This window comes from Doryrhamphus excisus, linkage group LG21 (assembly GCF_037039965.1).
Source record: "Doryrhamphus excisus strain RoL-2023G ecotype Guam linkage group LG21, RoL_Dexc_Guam_v1.1, whole genome shotgun sequence".
Classification (NCBI taxonomy): Eukaryota; Metazoa; Chordata; class Actinopteri; order Syngnathiformes; family Syngnathidae; genus Doryrhamphus; species Doryrhamphus excisus.
This window is the reverse complement of record NC_136377.1, coordinates 13,245,609-13,265,513: the sequence shown is the minus strand read 5'-3', so window position 1 is coordinate 13,265,513 and position 19,905 is coordinate 13,245,609. Positions and strand designations below refer to the sequence as shown.

At 42.2% G+C, this 19,905-nt stretch overlaps 3 protein-coding genes across 4 annotated transcripts in view; 2 read left to right on the top strand and 1 right to left on the bottom strand.

Moving 5' to 3' along the window:
* Positions 1–65: 65 nt before the first annotated feature.
* Positions 66–6,064, bottom strand: LOC131138040 (solute carrier family 35 member F2-like). The gene is made up of 9 exons (XM_058086590.2): positions 5,721–6,064; positions 4,646–4,746; positions 4,367–4,539; positions 3,560–3,687; positions 3,307–3,466; positions 3,061–3,217; positions 2,868–2,920; positions 1,720–1,874; positions 66–1,057 (listed from the first exon to the last, which is right to left on the bottom strand). Exons 2-9 carry the CDS (start codon positions 4,732–4,734, stop codon positions 851–853), a joined length of 1,122 nt encoding a protein of 373 aa, XP_057942573.2. The 5' UTR covers positions 4,735–4,746; positions 5,721–6,064; the 3' UTR covers positions 66–850.
* Positions 6,065–7,157: 1,093 nt separating this feature from the next.
* On the top strand, positions 7,158–17,023 carry LOC131138036 (cullin-5). Its single transcript, XM_058086584.2, has 19 exons — positions 7,158–7,289; positions 9,027–9,136; positions 9,222–9,321; positions 10,270–10,446; positions 10,517–10,658; positions 10,969–11,114; positions 11,197–11,277; positions 11,350–11,443; positions 11,551–11,681; positions 11,776–11,883; positions 12,334–12,398; positions 12,502–12,634; positions 12,796–12,927; positions 12,994–13,117; positions 13,196–13,371; positions 14,352–14,513; positions 14,601–14,719; positions 14,836–14,959; positions 16,455–17,023. The coding sequence occupies exons 1-19, from the start codon at positions 7,266–7,268 to the stop codon at positions 16,647–16,649; spliced, it is 2,343 nt and encodes a 780-aa protein (XP_057942567.1). The 5' UTR covers positions 7,158–7,265; the 3' UTR covers positions 16,650–17,023.
* A 1,118-nt stretch (positions 17,024–18,141) lies between these two features.
* capn5b (calpain 5b) overlaps positions 18,142–19,905 on the top strand; it is a 37,897-nt gene continuing 36,133 nt past the window's right edge. For both annotated transcript variants that reach the window (XM_058086586.2, XM_058086585.2), the window contains exon 1: positions 18,142–18,350. The gene's annotated coding sequence lies outside the window, so the exon portion shown is untranslated. The remainder of the gene's footprint in view (positions 18,351–19,905) is intronic.

Sequence of the window (19,905 nt, the reverse complement as noted above, 5' to 3'; positions counted from 1 at the left end):
AAATAATAGCAAAATTACATTTTACATCAACGTAGCTAAAAAACAAACAAAACATAAACAAAACATACAGCATATGATTTTATTTTTAACTGATTTTGTGGAACACAACCTGACATAATTCACCATTAAAAAAAACGTTGGTCTAACATTATATTGAAAATAACGTAAAGAATAATAGAAACTTATATGAAAAAAAACAAAACAATTGAGGCTAAGTCAGCTATTCACTTGCTGGACATTAAAAGACAGCTTTGGCATTGTTCTCTTATAAAAAACCATGAATACAAAAAACATTACCTGGTAAAACCCCATCATATGAATAAATAATACGCAGTAAACAATTGCCCATTTTACATGGCAGGAACTTTACCGGGAAGTAGGGCCGGAATTGAATTCTGGGACATTTTGCAGGGTCGTTTTAAGTTCCTGGAACTTTTAGTTCCTTGGCAGCAAAGAGGCTAATAATAGCAGTGTAAACCATCTCCGGGGCTTTGATTGTTTTTTGAACTTACCACGAGGATTGTAACAAAAAGGTCCAACCAAAATGTAAATGTAAAATATAATAGGACTGTTAAGCGGGCCAGGTTAAACAATATATAGGACCAAATATGGCCCGCGTGCCACACTTTGTGCACCCGTGCAGCACACAATGTAAAATGAAAGGTGTCTTTAGTGTAACAAATTAGCATCACATAGGAGTGCAGTAACGTTTGTGACGATCAATTAGTAGTTTTTCTGTGTTTTTGTAACAATAAAGTCCCTGTGACTTCCACCCTTCCACTCCACGGAAGGTACTGTGGAACAGTCGGTTCCAGCTGCCTTTCTTCGAACAGAAAGACTTCCTCTGTGGTCATAGCGCAGCCACCGCCATCAGGCCCCCGTTTCTCTGGACGCCGCCACCGTCGGCTGGCAGCAGGCGATCCGAGGCGCTCTGAGCCTCCTGGTCCGACGGGTCCCTGGAGTCGGGCTCAGGCTGAGCGTTGTACGTCGGGACGGCGTTGAAGGTTACGAAACCCACCATGATGAGGACAAAGGCCATGATGTACAGCGTTGAGAACTGAAGGGTTTGGGCAGGGCAGGGGTACACAAATTGACATATTATTATTATTATTATTATAGTAGTTTATGTCTAGGTGCATTTTCAAACACAAGATCGCTTTAAAGATAAAGAAAAAGAGGAAAAGTATTTCTCATACTTCATGAAAAAGGTCACATGACATGATTGCAAGTTGCTAGGCAGTTTGTACAGGACTGCCTCGTTGTCCAACATAAAAGCAGAGATGCTCCTGCTCATTGTTTCCATGGAAACATGGGGCAGAGAAAAGAAAACGAAAAAAAGAAACGGCAGTGCAACAGCGTACATGACAGTACTCTACACAAGGAAACGACTCCACACAAACATCACTATTATTATTATTGCTATCAATAGTGTTCCTCTGTTAAGAGCTTCAAATTGGTAGGATTTATTAATACTTCGTAAGGGTTAAAGTACATTGAATAAGATGCTAAATATTAATTACAGAATTAGCTTGTGCTAATTCCATGTCCAAAAAAGTCACTTTTCCAAGACACACCACACAATAACACACCTCCATGAAAAAACTGTTCCAACTGTAATCACTTACAAAGTACTTTATCCAACATTGTAGCGCTCTGTAAGGCTGAAATCGACTTCTTTTGTGGAGTACAAAGTGCGGCGCGTGTGGTGGTGCCACTCACCGTGTAGTGGAAGAGGAAGATGCCACAGAAGAGGCTGAAGAGGTCGGCGGTGAGCAGCGAGAGGTTAACGGCGGTGGCGCTCGTCCTCTTCACCACCACGGGCATGAAGCTGTACAGCGCGAACATGCACAGCATGTACACCACAAATAGCATGGCTGCACAACACACACACACACACACACACACACACACACGAGACTTTTTTGATGATTTGGACTGATTTTTCAGGCACATAGAATATTGTGTTTCTAGCTTTTTCCGTTCTTCAGTAATCAGCAGTAGAACACAGGTAGGTAAGTTTCAGCAAAGTATCAGTTCTTAAAGGAAACCCATTATGCTCATTTTTCAATCCATTGTATTGTGTGAGTTGTGGACTCCTACAGAGCAGCCACACACAATAACGCGCACAGAAAAGTTTTTTTCCAGAATCTGCACCTATTCCAGCTGTATTTCCTTTGATTTGTGCTTCCTGCCAAAACGGTTTGTAAAAATTGATTCCAAGTGCTTCCTAACTATGAACCATATAAGGAAGTCCACCCCTCTGTGACATCACAAAGGGGCAGTTTTACCACGCCTTCTGAAACCAAGCGTTTTGAGCCTTTCAGGGCTCACTTCCAAATGCACAAACCTCATTATCTGAAACTTTGGCATCGTTTAACAGGAGAATACAACATTCTAAGCGGCACGGCAGTCGAGTGGTTAGCGCACAGACCTCACAGCTCGAAGACCAGGGTTCAATTCCACCCTCGGCAATCTCTGTGTGGAGTTTGCATGTTCTCCCCGTGCATGCGTGGGTTTTCTCCGGGTACTCCGGTTTCCTCCCACATTCCAAAAACATGCTAGGTTAATTGGCCACAGGTATGAATGTGAGTGTGAATGGTTGTTTGTCTATATGTGCCCTGTGATTGGCTGGCCACCAGTCCAGGGTGTACCCCGCCTCTCACCCGAAGACAGCTGGGATAGGCTCCAGCACCCCCGCGACCCTCGTGAGGGTAAGCGGTAGAAAATGAATGAATGGGTGTCACACTGCTTTGGTGCTGCCAGAGGGCAGAATGAACATACTGTAAGTAGGACAGGATTTGGATCGGGATTCGGATCGTGGTCCGCCACTTAGTGCCCTGTAGTAAAATCATACAGAGTTGACTTACCAATGTGAAAGTTCCATTTTATTTCCTTGACAGCGCTGGTTTCAAGTACAGCTCTGCAAATGAGAATTGAAGAATTGAAGAATCCTGACTGCTATTACAACATTGGTTCTGTTGCTGCTGTGTCTCACAATATATTGCCTTCATTTTGTACCTCATTGGATTTCGCAGGTGTAGTTATGAAGTGACAACTTACAGCTGAATTCCACTGATGATCGTCCCAAACAAGCCCATCATGCCCAGGAATTCGACACGGCTCAGGGTCTTCACTGTAAACTCCTGGCACATGTTTGACACGGCGTAGAGGACGGCACTGATCAGGACCAGGCTGTCGCCCAGAACCACGTCACTGGCTGAAGAGTTAACTGCAGAGTTAACAGGACCAACAAGAATGATACACAGGAGGAGCGACACAGGGGCGGAGCTACAAAAGTGTCCTTACTGGATCCTTTGTCTCTCCCGGCTAGGATGTCGGCACCGACCATGGAGCCCACGCCCAGCAGGCACACGGCGACAGCGATAAAGTGCAGCAGCTTGTAGCGAGTCTTCAGGAGGAACCAGGACATGAGCATCAGGACTGGGATGACGAAGCAGTCCAGTAGCTGGAACACAAGTTGCCATGCAGGTCGTATTAAAATGGCATCACTCAAAACTAATAATATTTCATATGATTTTTACAAGTAGTTTCCTCTCACCTGGATGCTGGTGAGCGTGGTGTAGCGGTAGGCCTTAACCACTGTGTAGTTCGCCTCTACATCCGCCAGGCCCATCAGCACATACCTCCACCACTTGGTTTTCAAAACCTGAAGGATGTTACGATCCCCTGTAGACACACACAAGGACATCTAGTCTTACTATTTTTCTTATATACTAAAACACGTTACATTTTGGTAGAAATTTATTAATTTACTTTTTTATTTTATAGTCTGCCTATAATGGAGCCAAGCGAGGCAGTGACCCTTTACTGCCCCCTGTAGGACTGGGGGTGGAAATATCTGTGTGTGTGCATTCATGATCAATATATTTATTGGTCATGAAAATTGTTAGAGTATCATTATTTATTTAAGATTATACTTGATAAATATGTACATGTTTTGGTCATTTATTTCATGACTTATTTACACATTTTTAATGACTTTCAATGAATTGTGTTATTTATGCAATAATGGCAAAGTGCATTGAAAGGTGTCTTTAATGGAATGCAACACAAAAGTAATTTTTAAAAATATAAGTAATTCAAAATACATATTTATAATTGGATTAATTACTTTTTATTTAATGAAACAAGTATTTCACATTTTATTTAATAAATAAATGAATAGTCTTTAATGGAATGCATTAAATAAGTATACAAGTAATTTCAAAAATCAATACATTTATAATTTGATTAATTATTTTCTATTTAATGAAATACGTATTTCACATTTTATTTAATAAATAAATATTTGAATTGTCAATTTTGGCACTAAAAATATGCAATATGAAATGGGTGCCTGTGGTACCTTTGTGGGTGCTGAGGATGGTGGTGTAGACAAGCAGCAGCAGGGCATAGTTGAGGAAGCTCTGCAACATAGGAGTCTCCACCCCGGCGTTGGCCAGGTACTCACAGCTCACCGCTGTGCCGCAGATCAACAGGGACAAGACCTGGCCCATGACCAAGGTCTTCAACAGATGCCTGCATGGGGGCGCCAACAACACCAGCATGAGCGGATCATGCGGACCATAGACTTGGAAATGGGATAAAGTTACAAAGAATTGAGGTCCAAATTTGTACAACTCACCATGTGAAGACATCCCTCAGCTTGTAATTGTACAGAACGCAGGCGGCCCTCAGTTTCCCACACCTCTTCTCCTCCACTTGGTCCTCCATTCCTTATCAGTGCTACAAGATTAAAAGGAGAGAGACACAAGGTTTAAGGTCGTTTTTTTGTAAGGAATGACTGTCCTCAATGCTGCCTGGCTAATTAACAGGAAATTGGTAACAGTCACGATGGAATGTCTCATGCTTCCAATTACAGTACAATACCGGATATGCAGTACGAAGGACTATTATAAAAGTACAACCTACTTATTACTCAAAAGACAGAAACAGAAACAAAAAAACACTAGTAAAGATCCTCACTTTTACAAGAGCGCTCAGATTTTTTTTTTTTAAGAACCTACTGCCAAACTCACCAGAAAAAAAGATCCTTGACATAACAAGAATGCTCTGCTGTTTTTAGGACCTCCTGCAAAAGAAGCCCTCTACCATTTTGATCACTGCATAAGCACCACATACAGTAGTGTGTATGCTGGTGTTTTTAGGAATCTCTGGCAAAAATGTTAACCGTGTTCATGTTTTAAAATCAAGCTTCAAGTTCTTGGTCCGCCTGACATCATTTCCGGGCCGGATTTGGCCTGTGGACCTCCACTTGAATACCCAAATACAAAATGCAAAATGAAACCTCTGCATGGCAGGAGTATGCTGGTGTTTTTAGGAATCTGTGGCAAAAATGTTGATTGTGTTCATGTTTTAAAATCAAGCTTCAAGTTCTTGCCGTGCAGCCATTATTATTATCATTATTATTATTATTATGTGCTTGTGTCCCTTTTTTCAGGAGCACTTTGTAAACAACAGACCACATCAGATAACGAAATTGATAATACTTTGGAAAACACTTAGCGGGCCGGATGTGGCCCCCGGGCCGTAGTTTGCCCACCCCTGTTCTGGCACTTTTCAAAACCACCAATCCAGACATTTATATACACCTCGTAGTATGAATGACTGTATAGAAGAAAAACAAAATGCAAGCATTGTAATGTTAATGTATATATAAGAACAAATGAGTCATACTGGCAGCCACCGGACAAACTCACCGTGAACAGCTCAGCAAACTTCTCCCTGACACTTTTAATCCATTTCGTCAACAGTAGCGGTTTTCAATAAAGCAATTTAAGATTGTTTTCTGGTCCAGGCACAACCGTCAAGTCCTTCGGCAGCGTGCAAGTCCAAGTGTTATCATACTGCCGCACCGGAAGCGGCACTTTCTCCCCCTCCTCTTCCTCCTCCTACTTCTTTCACGAATATGGTGTCCAGCGAGGCATTCGTATCCACACCTGGCTTTTTGCCAGGTCTGACTGATTGCCGCCACTATATCACCATAAATTAGCAGTGTAAACATTAATTCAATCAGCCTGTATTTGCGCTGCTGTTATTAACACAGACGTGTCGCGTGGTGATGACGTCTTGAAGCCTCGTCCAATCAGAGTATTTGGTTGTTTGACGTCATATTCCAGGAAGACTTTCAAAACAGTCGTGCCAAATGTAAACAATATTGGTAAAAAAAGAATGATATATTCAGGGACCAAAAACGACTAAAAATAACATGAGATGGAGAAAAAATAATAAGAAACAATAAATATCAATAGTGACTGTTTTATTCGGCTTTTCTTATGTATATGATCCATACATACTTCATACTACATACAACACTTCATCAATAATCTAGTTTTTCGGCCAATTGTCAGAGAACTAGTTGATTTAATCAGAACACACGACCCTGCTAAACATCACAATTGCACTATTTACATAAATAAATAAATCACTTTAGAGTGTGACTGTGACAACATCAGAGGAAGATTCCAGTGAGTGAGTGCATCAATACGGCCAACTAATCATTTCCCGTCAAGAACTCGACATTCATGAGTAATGCATTTAGCAATTTCTGCTGCAAGGATATCTGGATCAGGAGAATTACTTCACTACTTCACGTCACTTTTGTAAAGCGATCAAGCTTGAAGTTACATTCTGATCACTATAAAACTGAACGATCTAATTCATAAGTCATATGGCTGCCACATTGAACTTCAACCAAGCAAGTGAAACTCATATAAACAACAAAAAGATGCCCAGATGTATCCTCTCGCCACTGTAAGATGATTGTTTTCTTTTCAATTGGAGGGATCCTTGCGATCCAGCTAGTGTGAGAAAACACCCTCCCAAGGTTTTCACACAGACGCAGAATGATAACAAATAGAAAAGCCGTCCTTGCTGATTTTCCAGGGTTGTCTGTGCAACAAACACACACAGTAGTAGCAACTGTCACAGTGAAGAGAATTCTGGTCTTTTTTATAATCATTAGCAATAGTTTTCTTTTCGTTAATTTGCTTCATAATAATAACGCAATAGTGTTTACAATATTGTAGTGGATGTTGTTGTAGTAAACCCTGTGTTAGTAATCATTACATAAACAGCAAGAAAAGAAGCTTGCACGATAGTTGCATGATTTGATATATACTTTATTTTTTTGGATATGTTGTTGATTGTAAGTGTGTAAAGCACATACTGGAAAAGACTGATGCGATATGTCGACCAGCCGCCAAGATCACGCGAGAGTCAACGAGACTATAAGTTAAGGGAACATGGCGACGTCTAATTTGCTAAAGGTAGGACCCCGCTCCAATTCAATTAATTTCAACTCAATGGCCACCAAAGTGCGTGTCACCCTTAAGGTGTCGCGTCACCGATAAAGTCACACGCCAACGAATGACCCCCCAAGACCGGAACACCGCCGGGCTGTCAGCTTTGACGCCGGCGGAAGCATTTAAGTTGGCTAGCATTAGCTCTCAGCCTGAGATTTAGCTTGGCTAAATGGCTGCAGCATTAGCTACCTAAATGAGGGGGGAGAGGGCACACACAGTGGCGTGGAGGAGACTGTGTCCAGGGCCGGTAAAGGAGACACATTTCCGCAGAACCGGGACGTGTTTTTGTCCGCTCAACCCACGCAGAACTACTAGCGGTGGACGCGCACACCCAGGATATCATCTGTCAAGTCAGGGACGCAGGAATCTGCAGCTGACTCAAGCCCCACTAAAACCCACGCTAAAGGCTGCCAAAAGGCTACTGCCGTGATATTTTCTGCACGCTGAGCCGTCATTAAATCCCCCGCTGGTGTCTTTCTAGGCAAACATTGTTTGACAGGCACCATTGCCTCTGTTTTTTGTATGTGATTCATATCGGTTGTGACAGCAGCACTCTGCTGTTTTTAAGGACCTAATGCAAAAAAACACCAGTCAAAGATACTCTAAATGACAGGAGGATGTTTTTAAAGACATACTGTAAATACGCTATTCAGAGATCTATAATTATATGAGAGGATTCTGTTGTTATACTACAACAACACCAATCAAAGATCCTACTAAAATGCTAGTGAAAGATCCTCTATTTGACACAAATGCTCTGGATAAGGACTTACTGTCAAACATCCTCTATATAACAGGAGTTCTCTGCTGTTTTTAATAACACACAGTGCTACAAAAAAAACTAATCAAAGAGCCACTGAATGACAGGAATGCAGTACTGTCTACTGTCAAAATGTTTGACAGAGGTCATCTTACTATATGACATGAGCATTCTGCTGTTTTTTTTAAAGGAGAATAACGCCTAAACCTGGCGTTAACTTTTCTAAACTCAAGAATAAAAACAGCAGCAGTGACAGAAGCTGCAATATGTAGCCTTACCAGGGTGGGTGTGGTCTGAGCCATGGTGGGTGTGTGGTGTGGCATGGTATCGATACGACGGTAACATCATTTTTGTATGCCATTATGTCACTGTGTCTTGGTTAATATGCATCAGATGGCTTTATAGGTGGAATAAGTGTTTCCCATTATATGCATGACTGTTTTAATATCTTTAGAACACACAGAAAAAAGGAAAGACATCTGTTCATGCATCACATAAGGTTTGTGGATGATGGACAAAATTCCCCAAATTGTCCATATGACAGGAACACTCTGCTGTATTTAAGGACCTACAGGGAAAAAAGGTAGTCAAAGATCCTCTAAATGACAGGAATTCTGTACTGTTTTAAGGGCCTATTGCCCAAACCGTAGTCGGATACCTTCTGTATGACAAAATGCACTGCACAATATACTGTACTATATACAGTATAATGTACATTCTCCTTATCATTGTTCCTGGGCCATCTATTGTAAAGTGAGGTAATTTAGAAACTTTGGGGCCAGAAAACCTGCAGAAAATCTGCAGGAGATCATGTTTATATAAGCACAATTTAACGCTTTTTGTTGTAGATCTTTGATGACAGTGGAATAGTCAAGATAGTGCATGATATGCTTGTCTTATTTGGTGGTATGTATGATCACTAATTTATTGCTGTTTTCCAGAACAAAGGCTCCCTTCAGTTTGAGGACAAATGGGATCTGATGCGTCCCATCGTGTTAAAGCTCTTACGGCAAGAGTCCGTCACCAAACAGCAGTGGTTTGACCTTTTCTCGTAAGTTCATCATGGAGAAAAAAAGGCGTTGCCAAACAAAAACTTCGACTGCTCAACTTTGTGTTGTTTTTTTTGTTTTCCACAGAGACGTCCATGCGGTGTGCCTGTGGGATGACAAAGGCCCCGCCAAGATCCACCAGGCCCTTAAAGAGGACATCCTAGACTTCATCAAACAAGCACAAGCTGTAAGACCTAAGAGTCCTAAAGTCATTTACATGCCATGATTTTTATTAATGGTACTACATTGACTGCACTGCACACCCCCTCATTTGAGCTGGTTGTCATAGCGATATAGCACAGAACTGCTGTGACTGGGATATTAAAACGGGAGAACGATCCAAAAACTATAAGGAGAGATGAAGGATGAATCCATAGTTGAACTGCCTTTTATTGTGGCCAGCCTAAGCCACACTGTTGTATTAATCATGCTATCTAATCGGCATCTTGCCACACCTGCGAGGTGGATGGATTATAAATTATGCATGCTCACAAACACAGATTTGGTTTCCTAATATTTGAGAGAGATAGGTTTTGCATCTTTGACTTCATGGAAGATGGGAGCAAAACAAGAGTGTTGGGTTTCTGTTTTTGTTGGGTATAACATGAGCAGATATCTGTACACAGCATGTTAAGACAAGCACAGAGGAAGAAGAGGGAGGGTGTTGTTTTGTGAGCAATAAAAGTATCCGGCTAAGATCTGTGTATAAAGACATACTTGTATGTGTAGATGAAATAGAACATTGCGATGTTGGTGTGAGGATGGAATGTATCCAAGTACTTACTGCTGATTGGCTGTCGATGATTGTGGCGTCTTTATAATCCTCTTCGTCATTGTGAGATACAGCAAATTTCATCATCTTTCGTTATCATTCATGAATGGTGACTACTTATTAACTTTACAGTTGACTTAATGGTGGAGAGATATTATAGGGTATCTATAATGAGGCATTTCAGGGCTTTTTATGGGCACTGCCATTATTTACAACATTTTGCCATTCTCCAACATAACCTTCAGAAATAGTGGGTATCTTGTCTACTGTTTGTTGAACATGTCATACAGTGTGAGAATATATTCATATCGGATTGTGTGGCTGTCTCTAGTGTGACTTAATGCCATTATTTTGCCACAAAAGCGGGTGTTGAGTCACCAGGATGACACGGCACTGCTTAAGGCCTACATCGTGGAATGGAGGAAGTTCTTCACACAGTGCGACATCCTGCCCAAACCTTTCTGTCAGCTCGAGATCACGCTGATGGGCAAGCAGGGCAGCAACAAGAAGTCCAACGTCGAGGACAGCATCGTTCGCAAAGTGAGGATGAAGGAACTTGTTTGACGGGGCGGCATACACGAATGACAAACTGTACGGTTTTTCCCTGCAGCTGATGCTGGACACATGGAACGAGTCCATCTTCTCCAACATTAAGAACAGACTACAAGACAGTGCAATGAAGCTGGTCCACGCCGAGCGGCTGGGAGAAGCTTTCGATTCGCAACTAGTCATTGGAGTGCGGGAGTCCTACGGTGAGCAATGTGCACATTAATCTCACGTCAGTGTTTTCTTATGGCATGTTAAGCAATGCTGAACAAAATGCCTTCACACAAACACACATCATTGGAATTTACATAATTTGTAAGGCTGCACAAAAAACCCCAACAAATGCCTCGAATAAAACCTTTATTAAATGTACACTAATTTTTAAAAGTAACAGTTAAACTTTCTTAAGTCATTGAAGTGTAAAAATAAGATCAATATCAATTTTGTATACTAGGGCACCCATAGTATACAGTACTATATCAGGTTTCTATTACTGTCATCTCTTTTTGGCTGCAGTGAACTTGTGCTCCAATCCCGACGACAAGCTGCAGATCTACAGAGACAACTTTGAAAAGGCCTACATGGACTCTACCGAGCGCTTCTACAGAACGCAGGCTCCCGCCTATCTCCAACAGAATGGTGTCCAAAACTACATGAAATACGTGAGTACTGCTCTTGGGTGTCACACAGACTGCAGCCTTTAATAAACCGCTGTACAAATACACATTGTTGGTGTTTCACTAGGCTGATTCCAAGCTGAGGGAAGAGGAGAAACGTGCACTGCGATACCTGGAGACGAGGCGTGACTGCAACTCTGTACAAGCAGTGAGTAGCCCTAATCCTGTACTTTTTTTGCACATGCATTCAAACACACAAACCTATCTTTCTGCCGCCCAGTTGATGGAGTGTTGCGTCAACGCGTTGGTGACGTCCTTCAAGGAGACCATCTTAGCCGAGTGTCCAGGCATGATCAAAAGGAATGAAACAGACAGTGAGTACTGAAACGTTGCAGGAATTAGCCATGACCAAAGCTTCATGACTTGTCTTATCAGCCAGTCAGTTTTTGCATCTCAACTGTTTTTTTTAATTGTTATCTAGAGTTGCATCTGATGTTCTCACTGATGGACAAAGTGCCGAGCGGCATCGAGCCCATGCTGAAGGACCTGGAGGAGCACATCATGAGTGCCGGCCTGGCTGACATGGTGGCGTCGGCCGAAACCATCACCTCCGTGAGTACCCTTTCCGTTCCAGTGATACGGCTATGATGACATTATAGGTGTGTCTTCCCCTTGTCAAGACTTGTCCTTCCTCTCTTTGTCACAGGACTCTGAGAAATATGTAGAGCAGCTCCTCACGTTGTTCAACCGCTTCAGTCGGCTGGTGAAGGAAGCCTTTCAGGACGACCCGCGTTTCCTCACCGCAAGAGACAAAGTGAGTTCAGCTCTGAATAATGCCGCTTTTTCATTGGCCAATACAGGTAATATTGATTGATTCCTTGTTGCTATGGCATTGTAAGACTGGAGGAAACATGGATAGATAAAAAAATAAATACAAATAGTGGGGTAGCCCCCTCGCCCCCGGCTTTTAATGTTAGTGCGGACCTGCCAACATGTAGAAATGTATAGTACTCAACATGCAGTTTGACTCTTGACGCTTGTATGCGCTCTATTTTGTCACATTTTCCTGGTTTCAGTTTGTCAGTTCAGTCTGCACAGTACAGACAATAGAATAAATTAGTTTCTCTAGTATTTCAAATCGGGGGGTGGGGGTTGCTGCAGTGTTGTTGTATGCTCCACAGTCTTTGCTTTGCTGCAGTGCACCAGTTTCTTGCAGCCCTCCGTCTCTTCTTGGATAAAGTTTGCCAACTTCTTATTTTTGCAGGCATACAAGGCCGTCGTCAATGATGCCACAATATTTAAATTAGAACTTCCCATGAAACAGAAAGGGTAAGTGTGCTGCTATGGTATGATTTTATGTTAGATCTTTCCTAACAACAAACAGAGAATATTACGTGACTGGACTCACCTTCCCCTCCCCTGCTGTGTTCAGTGTGGGTTTAAAAACTCAACCTGAGTCCAAGTGTCCGGAGCTGCTGGCCAACTACTGTGACATGCTGCTGAGGAAAACCCCTCTGAGCAAGAAGCTCACATCGGAGGAGATTGAGGCCAAGCTCAAGGAAGTGGTGTGTGTTTTTTTTTTTTTTTTTTAATTTTTTTAAAGCCTCATCTGTATGACATTTGGACCTGGTGTTTGATGAAAAATTGTTCCACCTAATGGGAGCATACTATATATGTCTGAAAGAGAATGCATTGTCATGCTTATTTTCTAAATATTCCTTTCCAGTTGTTGGTTCTTAAGTACGTCCAGAACAAAGACGTGTTCATGCGCTACCACAAAGCCCACCTGACCCGCCGCCTCATCCTGGACATCTCGGCAGACAGCGAGATTGAGGAGAACATGGTGGAGTGGCTCAGGGTAAGAACAAATGGAATTCTTAGTCATTCAAGTGGCTTATTTTGATGTTTTCATCCCTCCAAACAGGAAGTAGGAATGCCAGCTGACTATGTCAACAAGTTGGCCAGGATGTTCCAGGACATTAAAGTGTCTGAAGACCTCAATCAGTCTTTCAAAGAAATGCATAAACACAACAAGTTGGCTTTACCAGGTAAAGACACACAGGACTTGTACTAACGTTCTAACTAAATGTCCTGCTCTGATGTGTTAACCTTTCTTGATTCCGCAGCTGACTCCGTCAATATCAAAATCCTGAACGCTGGAGCATGGTCGAGGAGCAGCGAGAAGGTGTTCGTTTCCCTGCCCACCGAGCTGGAAGATTTGATCCCGGAGGTGGAAGACTTCTACAAGAAAAACCACAGCGGACGCAAGCTTCACTGGCATCACCTCATGTCTAATGGCATTGTGAGTGCAACCACCATCTACACTGAGTAACAGACACAGACACACACACACACATGACACTGGCCGGACACTTTAATTAAAGATTCAAATATTACAGCCAGTACAATACAACAAACCAAGACAACCTCCTGATATAGTCCCTAGTAATGCCACAAAATATCATGATATCACCTCTGTATGCACTTTAAAATATGTGTTGTTTACAGTGAATTCTTTACTGGTATTAATGCTCGCCGAGTATTTTGCTCCTTACCGTTGTTACAACATTGGTTCTTTTACTGCCGTGCGGTGCAATATGTAGTGGAACCTTTGTTAGGTACACCCCAGTTAGCGTGTTTTCCGGGTGATGCCAAAATTTTACCTTGTTTTGCATACATTTTCTGGTTAGAATATGAAATGGCGTCCTTCTTGGTTGTGCTAATAATACAATGTTCCTAATGTGTTTTTTCAGCATAACGTCGCTGTTAGAACCGGAAGTCAGCTCTGTTACATGCATAAAACAATTTCCGTCTTTATCAAAATGTTGGAGCAGGCAACTTTCTTTGGCTCCATTTTGGATTATTTTGCCACCGTGATCAAAAGAAATTCAAGAAATAACTTTAACTCCATGATCTCCCTGCCACGTTTTGGTAAAAGTAATCTTAAATGTTCACTTATCCATTTCATTCATCAATCATATGCATTTTGAACATGTGGTCAAAGAAAACATGTCCAGTGGGACACATTGTCGTCATTACATTTCATACACCTTCCTTTTGAATAACAATGCAGACAAATGTAGATGTTGTCCAGTGGGATACATTGTGGTCATCTACAACCATATTTCTGTGGTTTTCTATGTAAAGACAGCTATTTTGGAACAACTCTCCTGTTGGATTTTATTACATTGTCTACATTGAATGTGTGACAGCATGTGCCTTCCTTTAGCTGAAGGCACATGATTGATTTAAAGCAACTATTTGCTCTATTTTCCCTCACAGATCACCTTCAAGAACGAAGTGGGTCAGTACGACCTGGAGGTGACCACCTTCCAGCTGGCTGTGCTCTTTGCCTGGAATCAGAGGCCCCGGGAGAGGATCAGCTTCGAAAACCTCAAGCTCGCCACAGAGCTGCCAGATGCCGAGCTGAGACGTACTCTTTGGGTAAAAAGGACAATAATTTTTTTCCGCAAAGTAATATCTGTTTTCTAAAATATATATATTTTATAGAGATTCTGCTTGTTCTTTCAGTCTCTGGTGGCGTTTCCCAAACTCAAGCGGCAGGTGTTGTCGTATGACCCGGTGGTGTCATCACCCAAAGACTTTGCAGAGGGAACGCTATTCTATGTCAATCAAGAGTTTTCCCTTATGTAAGTATAGTGTATGCAGGGTGATATAAAAGGGGAGGGGCCCATGCCTGTGTACTGATCAGTGTTGCCAGATGTGCTGGGACTCCAAGGACATACTCTGGACTTTTTTTTTCCAGAAAAAATTCAAAGGTTCAGAAGAGGGGGAAGATCAACCTGATTGGTCGGTTGCAGCTCACCACGGAGCGAATGCGAGAGGAGGAGAACGAGGGCATCGTCCAGCTCAGGATACTAAGAACACAGGTAAATAGAGGAGCTCCCAACACCTAACAAGAGCCCCCTCTACTGGGCATGAATGGTGTTGCCTTCCCTCTCCAAATACAGCCGCACCTCGCTCCAGGATCGTAGATCGAACATCGCTCCAGCAACTTCCCCGTTTTACAAAACTTCATGAAGAAAGGATCTCTGTTTCTAGGTTGACTGTGGCTTATAATTAGTCAAACAATATAAATATTTCCCAAATGAAGTATTAGTCATTAAGAATGGTGGAATGACTACATTGGCAACTAGTGGTCAGTATTTGATATAATCACTAACCTTGATTACTGGAATAATTTCAGCAGGTCGCATATGGGAAAAAAAAGAATGGGGGCACCACTTGATAATCTTACCTGATTATTAACTAATTCGCTCAATCCCAGACATTTTTCAAAAGTCATCCCTCTTGATACCGGCCATTTTTGATGATTTTGACAGATTTTTCAAGGAACGCGGAATATTGTGTCATAGGGCTACATACGGTAGACATGGTATATACCAAAAGAAAGGATAGACTCTCATTTTCTATCACGGTCGCGGGTTTGCTCGAGCCAATCCCAGCTGTCTTTGGGCGAGAGGCGGGGTACACCCTGGACTGGTCGCCGGAGTACATAGTAACATAGAACATAGTAAGTTTCAGCAAAATGGCTTCTCCTTAACACAAATGTATCCATATATTTAGCCAAAATGTCTAAACGATGCCCCAATATAGAGGCAAACAACCATTCACACTCACATTCATACCTATGGACAATTTGGAGTGGCCAATTAACCTAGCATGTTTTTGGAATGTGGGAGGAAACCGGAGTACCCGGAGAAAACCCACGCATGCACGGGGAGAACATGCAAACTCCACACAGAGATGCCCGAAGGTGGAATCGAACTCCGGTCTTCTATCTGTGTGGCCTGCGCGCAAACCACTATGCAGCCCCTCAAATATTGTTGACAAATCTGTGCTCAAGTTGGACAGTACTTCTTATGGCCAAGATGATCATATCAAGATGCTGATGAGACAACATGATTATGGCATAGCACTGGTGTGCCTTACACTGGCAACAATAAAAGGCCACACCCACGTGCAGTTTAACTATGATGAGAGGCTGTTTATAATCTTTCTGGTTTTATTTAATCTCGTTTATGGTGCCTACGTAGACATTTTACAATTAAGTAAAAGTATGAGAGGTACGGTCATGGAAAAAATGATTAGACCACAACCAGCCTGGCACAACTAAAGGAACCTTTTGTTTTTGGACAAATAGAGTATAATGATGTCAACAAAAATACAGCATACAAGTTTATTTTTTTGGCAGTACAATGCTGTAGCTATTGATGTAAGAACTGAATTGATTTTGGTGGTTATCAAGAAAAACATGGAAATCGAACCAAACTGCGGGACACAAATGTCCCCCTGGTTTAAGCTGTCCTTTGCGCTGATCCCACCTGACTTTTTTTTTTTTTTCCTTCTGTCCCCCACCTTCAGGAGGCCATAATTCAGATCATGAAGATGAGGAAGCGCATCAACAACGCCCAGCTGCAGACAGAGCTGGTGGAGATCTTAAAGAACATGTTTTTACCACAGAAGAAGATGATCAAGGAGCAGATCGAGTGGCTGATCGATCACAAGTACATCAAGCGGGACGAGACCGATATAAACACCTTCATTTACATGGCATAGCACAGCGGCGGGTGTGACGGTTTGGACTTTTTTGTTTTTTTGGGTTTCAATCAGGCCTGATGGACAGTAGAATACTTACAGGCCCCCCATCCCCTTTTCCTCTATTTAAAAATAAATCCTGTGCAGGGAGGCATGAATTAAAGACTTGAGACCTATTTAAAAACACTTCCTGCCTTAAAGTTGTATAAAGAGAAAAAAAAGTCAGCACCTAATGGTTGTAACTGTTTTTATTTGGGACTTGAAATGAGGCTGTAATTCATGTTTCTAGTTTTGTTTTTTCTGGATGCTACAGCGTGCCGGTGAGTCTCTCCTGCCTGATGCTTGTGGAATTCTACCTGGCTTGAGGATCCTGGAAAACTTTTTTTTTTTTTTTTTTTTTAAACAGTCCGGCCGAGGCCTCCGTGCTTTAACTCAAGCTTCTTGACAGGGCTGCCCCCACCCCTGTTCTTTGTATTGTTCTTGTGAGAGTAAGTCATCACTTAATCACAACTTTTGAGAGTGCATACAGTGCCACATCACAGGTTTTCCCGGACTCAATCTCCATTTGTGGAGTAAAACGTAGGATGGGTGTCCCCGGGGACTGTAAGGGGGCGGCGGTGGTGTCGGGAGTTGCATTTGCAAAAACAAAATCTGCAGGAAGTCTCAGGGGGAGAGGCAGAGGTCAGTATTAAATACATACAGATACAGTTCAGAAGCGTGTCGGAGGGGTGTACTATGAGATGTGAGTAATGAAATAAAAACAGCACCTTATCATGAAACCACATGCAGACATGCATTTTTGCTTTCGTAGTAGTGAGACGGCTTACATACATGGACTCAAGACTGTACTGGGTGACCAGTAGGTGGCATCAGAGAACAGCTTTCAAGAAATACAATGTTTATTGTTTTGACCTGAAGTTACCGTGCCCGTTTTTAGCATTGCCATGTAATGTGTAGTTATGTGAGTTTATCTAAACTGTGTTTAATTGGCGTTTGTCTTCTCTTACAGGCTGCAAAGCGACCTGCTGGCTTTAATTAGGCTGACATTTTTTCTTAATTACAGCATATTGTACTGTGCATCATTTTTACTTGTGACAAAGGGAAGGAATTACAACAGCCCTCCCTGCTCTGCACATGCGCAGTGGTCAGTGCGTAGCTTTCGCTCGAGAGCTGGTAAGACTTCCTGCTTTCAAAATAATGTCAGATTTGAATGGATATTAAGTGTGGACAAATATGGCGAAGATAAGTTATAAGACAAGTTTGAGTTATTTATGGATTAACTAAACAAGTGTGAATGCTAATGGCAATGCAAGTGCTAGCAAACTTGGATGTTGTTTATGTCAGCCCAGCTCTGGCTACACTTTGTAAACGCACAATTTATTTCTTGAAGCTCAATATGTTAACGTAAATGATTGAAATAATATTTTGTATTGAAATGCTACAACGTCAGAAAACGTGTGATTTATTTTGAAAAGCAGGAGAGCTTCCCGTGTTGTCGCGGAGTAATACATGGTTGCTTGACGCTGGCTTCGGCCGAGGAGGAGAGAGGCTCTCCGGCGGAGGACCAGGGAGGAGAGAGCGTGGTGTTGAGGAACCCCGGCAGCCCCCTCCCCTCCCCCCGGCCCTGGAGAGCGAGGGTTGGACCCGGCTGGACCCCCACCCCGGCCCCCGGAGGAGGACCCGAGAGAGAACCACGTTGCCACGAGAGAGGCCTCACTTCAGGTAACCGATTCCCTGGTTCTCGCCTCCTCGCCCGGAGCGCAGGTGATCTCGACAAGGGATGCTTGGTGATGGAGAGGCGGTCGGTGGGCGAGTTGCACGAAGCGGCTCGTTAAATCTCTGGAGATCCGAGATGCTGTTACTTCCTTGGCGTTTCGTTTAGACGGCTCGGAAGATGGGGGTGCTGGGGGGTGGGGGGGAAACAAAATACTAAGCCATTACTCTGCGCAAAAAACAGCGACACATATACAACGAGTACCGCAGTTCTTGATAGTGCTGCTATTATTTGAGTGCATTTAATTCAAATCTACGCTGCCTACTTAATATGAATGTGAAACACTCCTATTTGTCCGTGAACACAGCATCCAAATGCAAATAGACAACACGGGCAGTATGGACTCCATGTATGGCTATAACAGTGTCATAGCTACAGCTACTGTATATACAGTATGTTCTATCTACAACAGTTCTAATAACACCAAAGAAAACATACAGTAGTGATATCTTATGGGACTGGAAATGTTATCAATTAGGCTTGGACTTTTTTCTTTACTCATGCACTGCTGCTGTCTTGGTCTGATCCTTTCCAGCCATCTTCTTCTGTGTATTGTTGTGCAGAGCACCGAGAGGAAAAAGACACATTAAAAGACCACACACACTCATGAAGGCGCTTGCAGTCTTAACACTATGGCAATGTTGTGTTTGCGTTCCAAAATAGAACAGGGAACATCAGTGCCACAGTGTGAGGAAAAATTCTAATAGTACTACAAGATGAAGTCGGCAAAAGTTAGTGTTATAGAAACTACTGAAAACTAGTACAGTAGAACCTTGGTTACCATCAGCATAGATGAATAAAATCAAATCATGTAAGTCCAATGCCAGAAAATGTTCACACAAAACAAGTTTTATAGAAAAGCCACCATTCCAGAAATGCTGCAAGCGTTTGGCAGACAGTGTGAATTGCCTATGGAAAAAATGTTACAAACACATTCCACAATTCCACAACTTTACAGAGTGAAAGATGACATATTGAAGGAAATATTGCATTATCATGATACACTATTAAGATTATACACGATCATAATGGTGGTGGTTTATATGATTAAAAAAATAATCATATTAACACCCATACATTGTTTTGTGTGGTTAAATAAAGTCTGTCTAGTCCCATGTTTTTTTTCATTGTACTTTTCTTAAAACTTTTCTTAAAATCAAAGTTAAAATCCCATCTCGTCCTTGTGGACTCAATCTTTTGTATCGAGTCTCGTGAGCTGGGTGTCGTCTGACACCCCGTGTGTGATCCCCCTCAAGACCTAACAGTGTTCATGGCGATGTTTGGGTTCTTGGGTAGAAGGTAGACTCAAGGCCACAGTAAGAGGAAAAATAATAACACTAGAGGAGTACATTTGTGACTTTATAAGAAAAAGTAAGAATATATTCCAAAAATAAAATAGTACTAAAATAGTACTATTATAGTATATTACTATTAATAGTAATATTATTCATTCATTTTCTACCGCTTTTTCCTCACGGGGGTCGCGGGGGGTGCTGGAGCCCA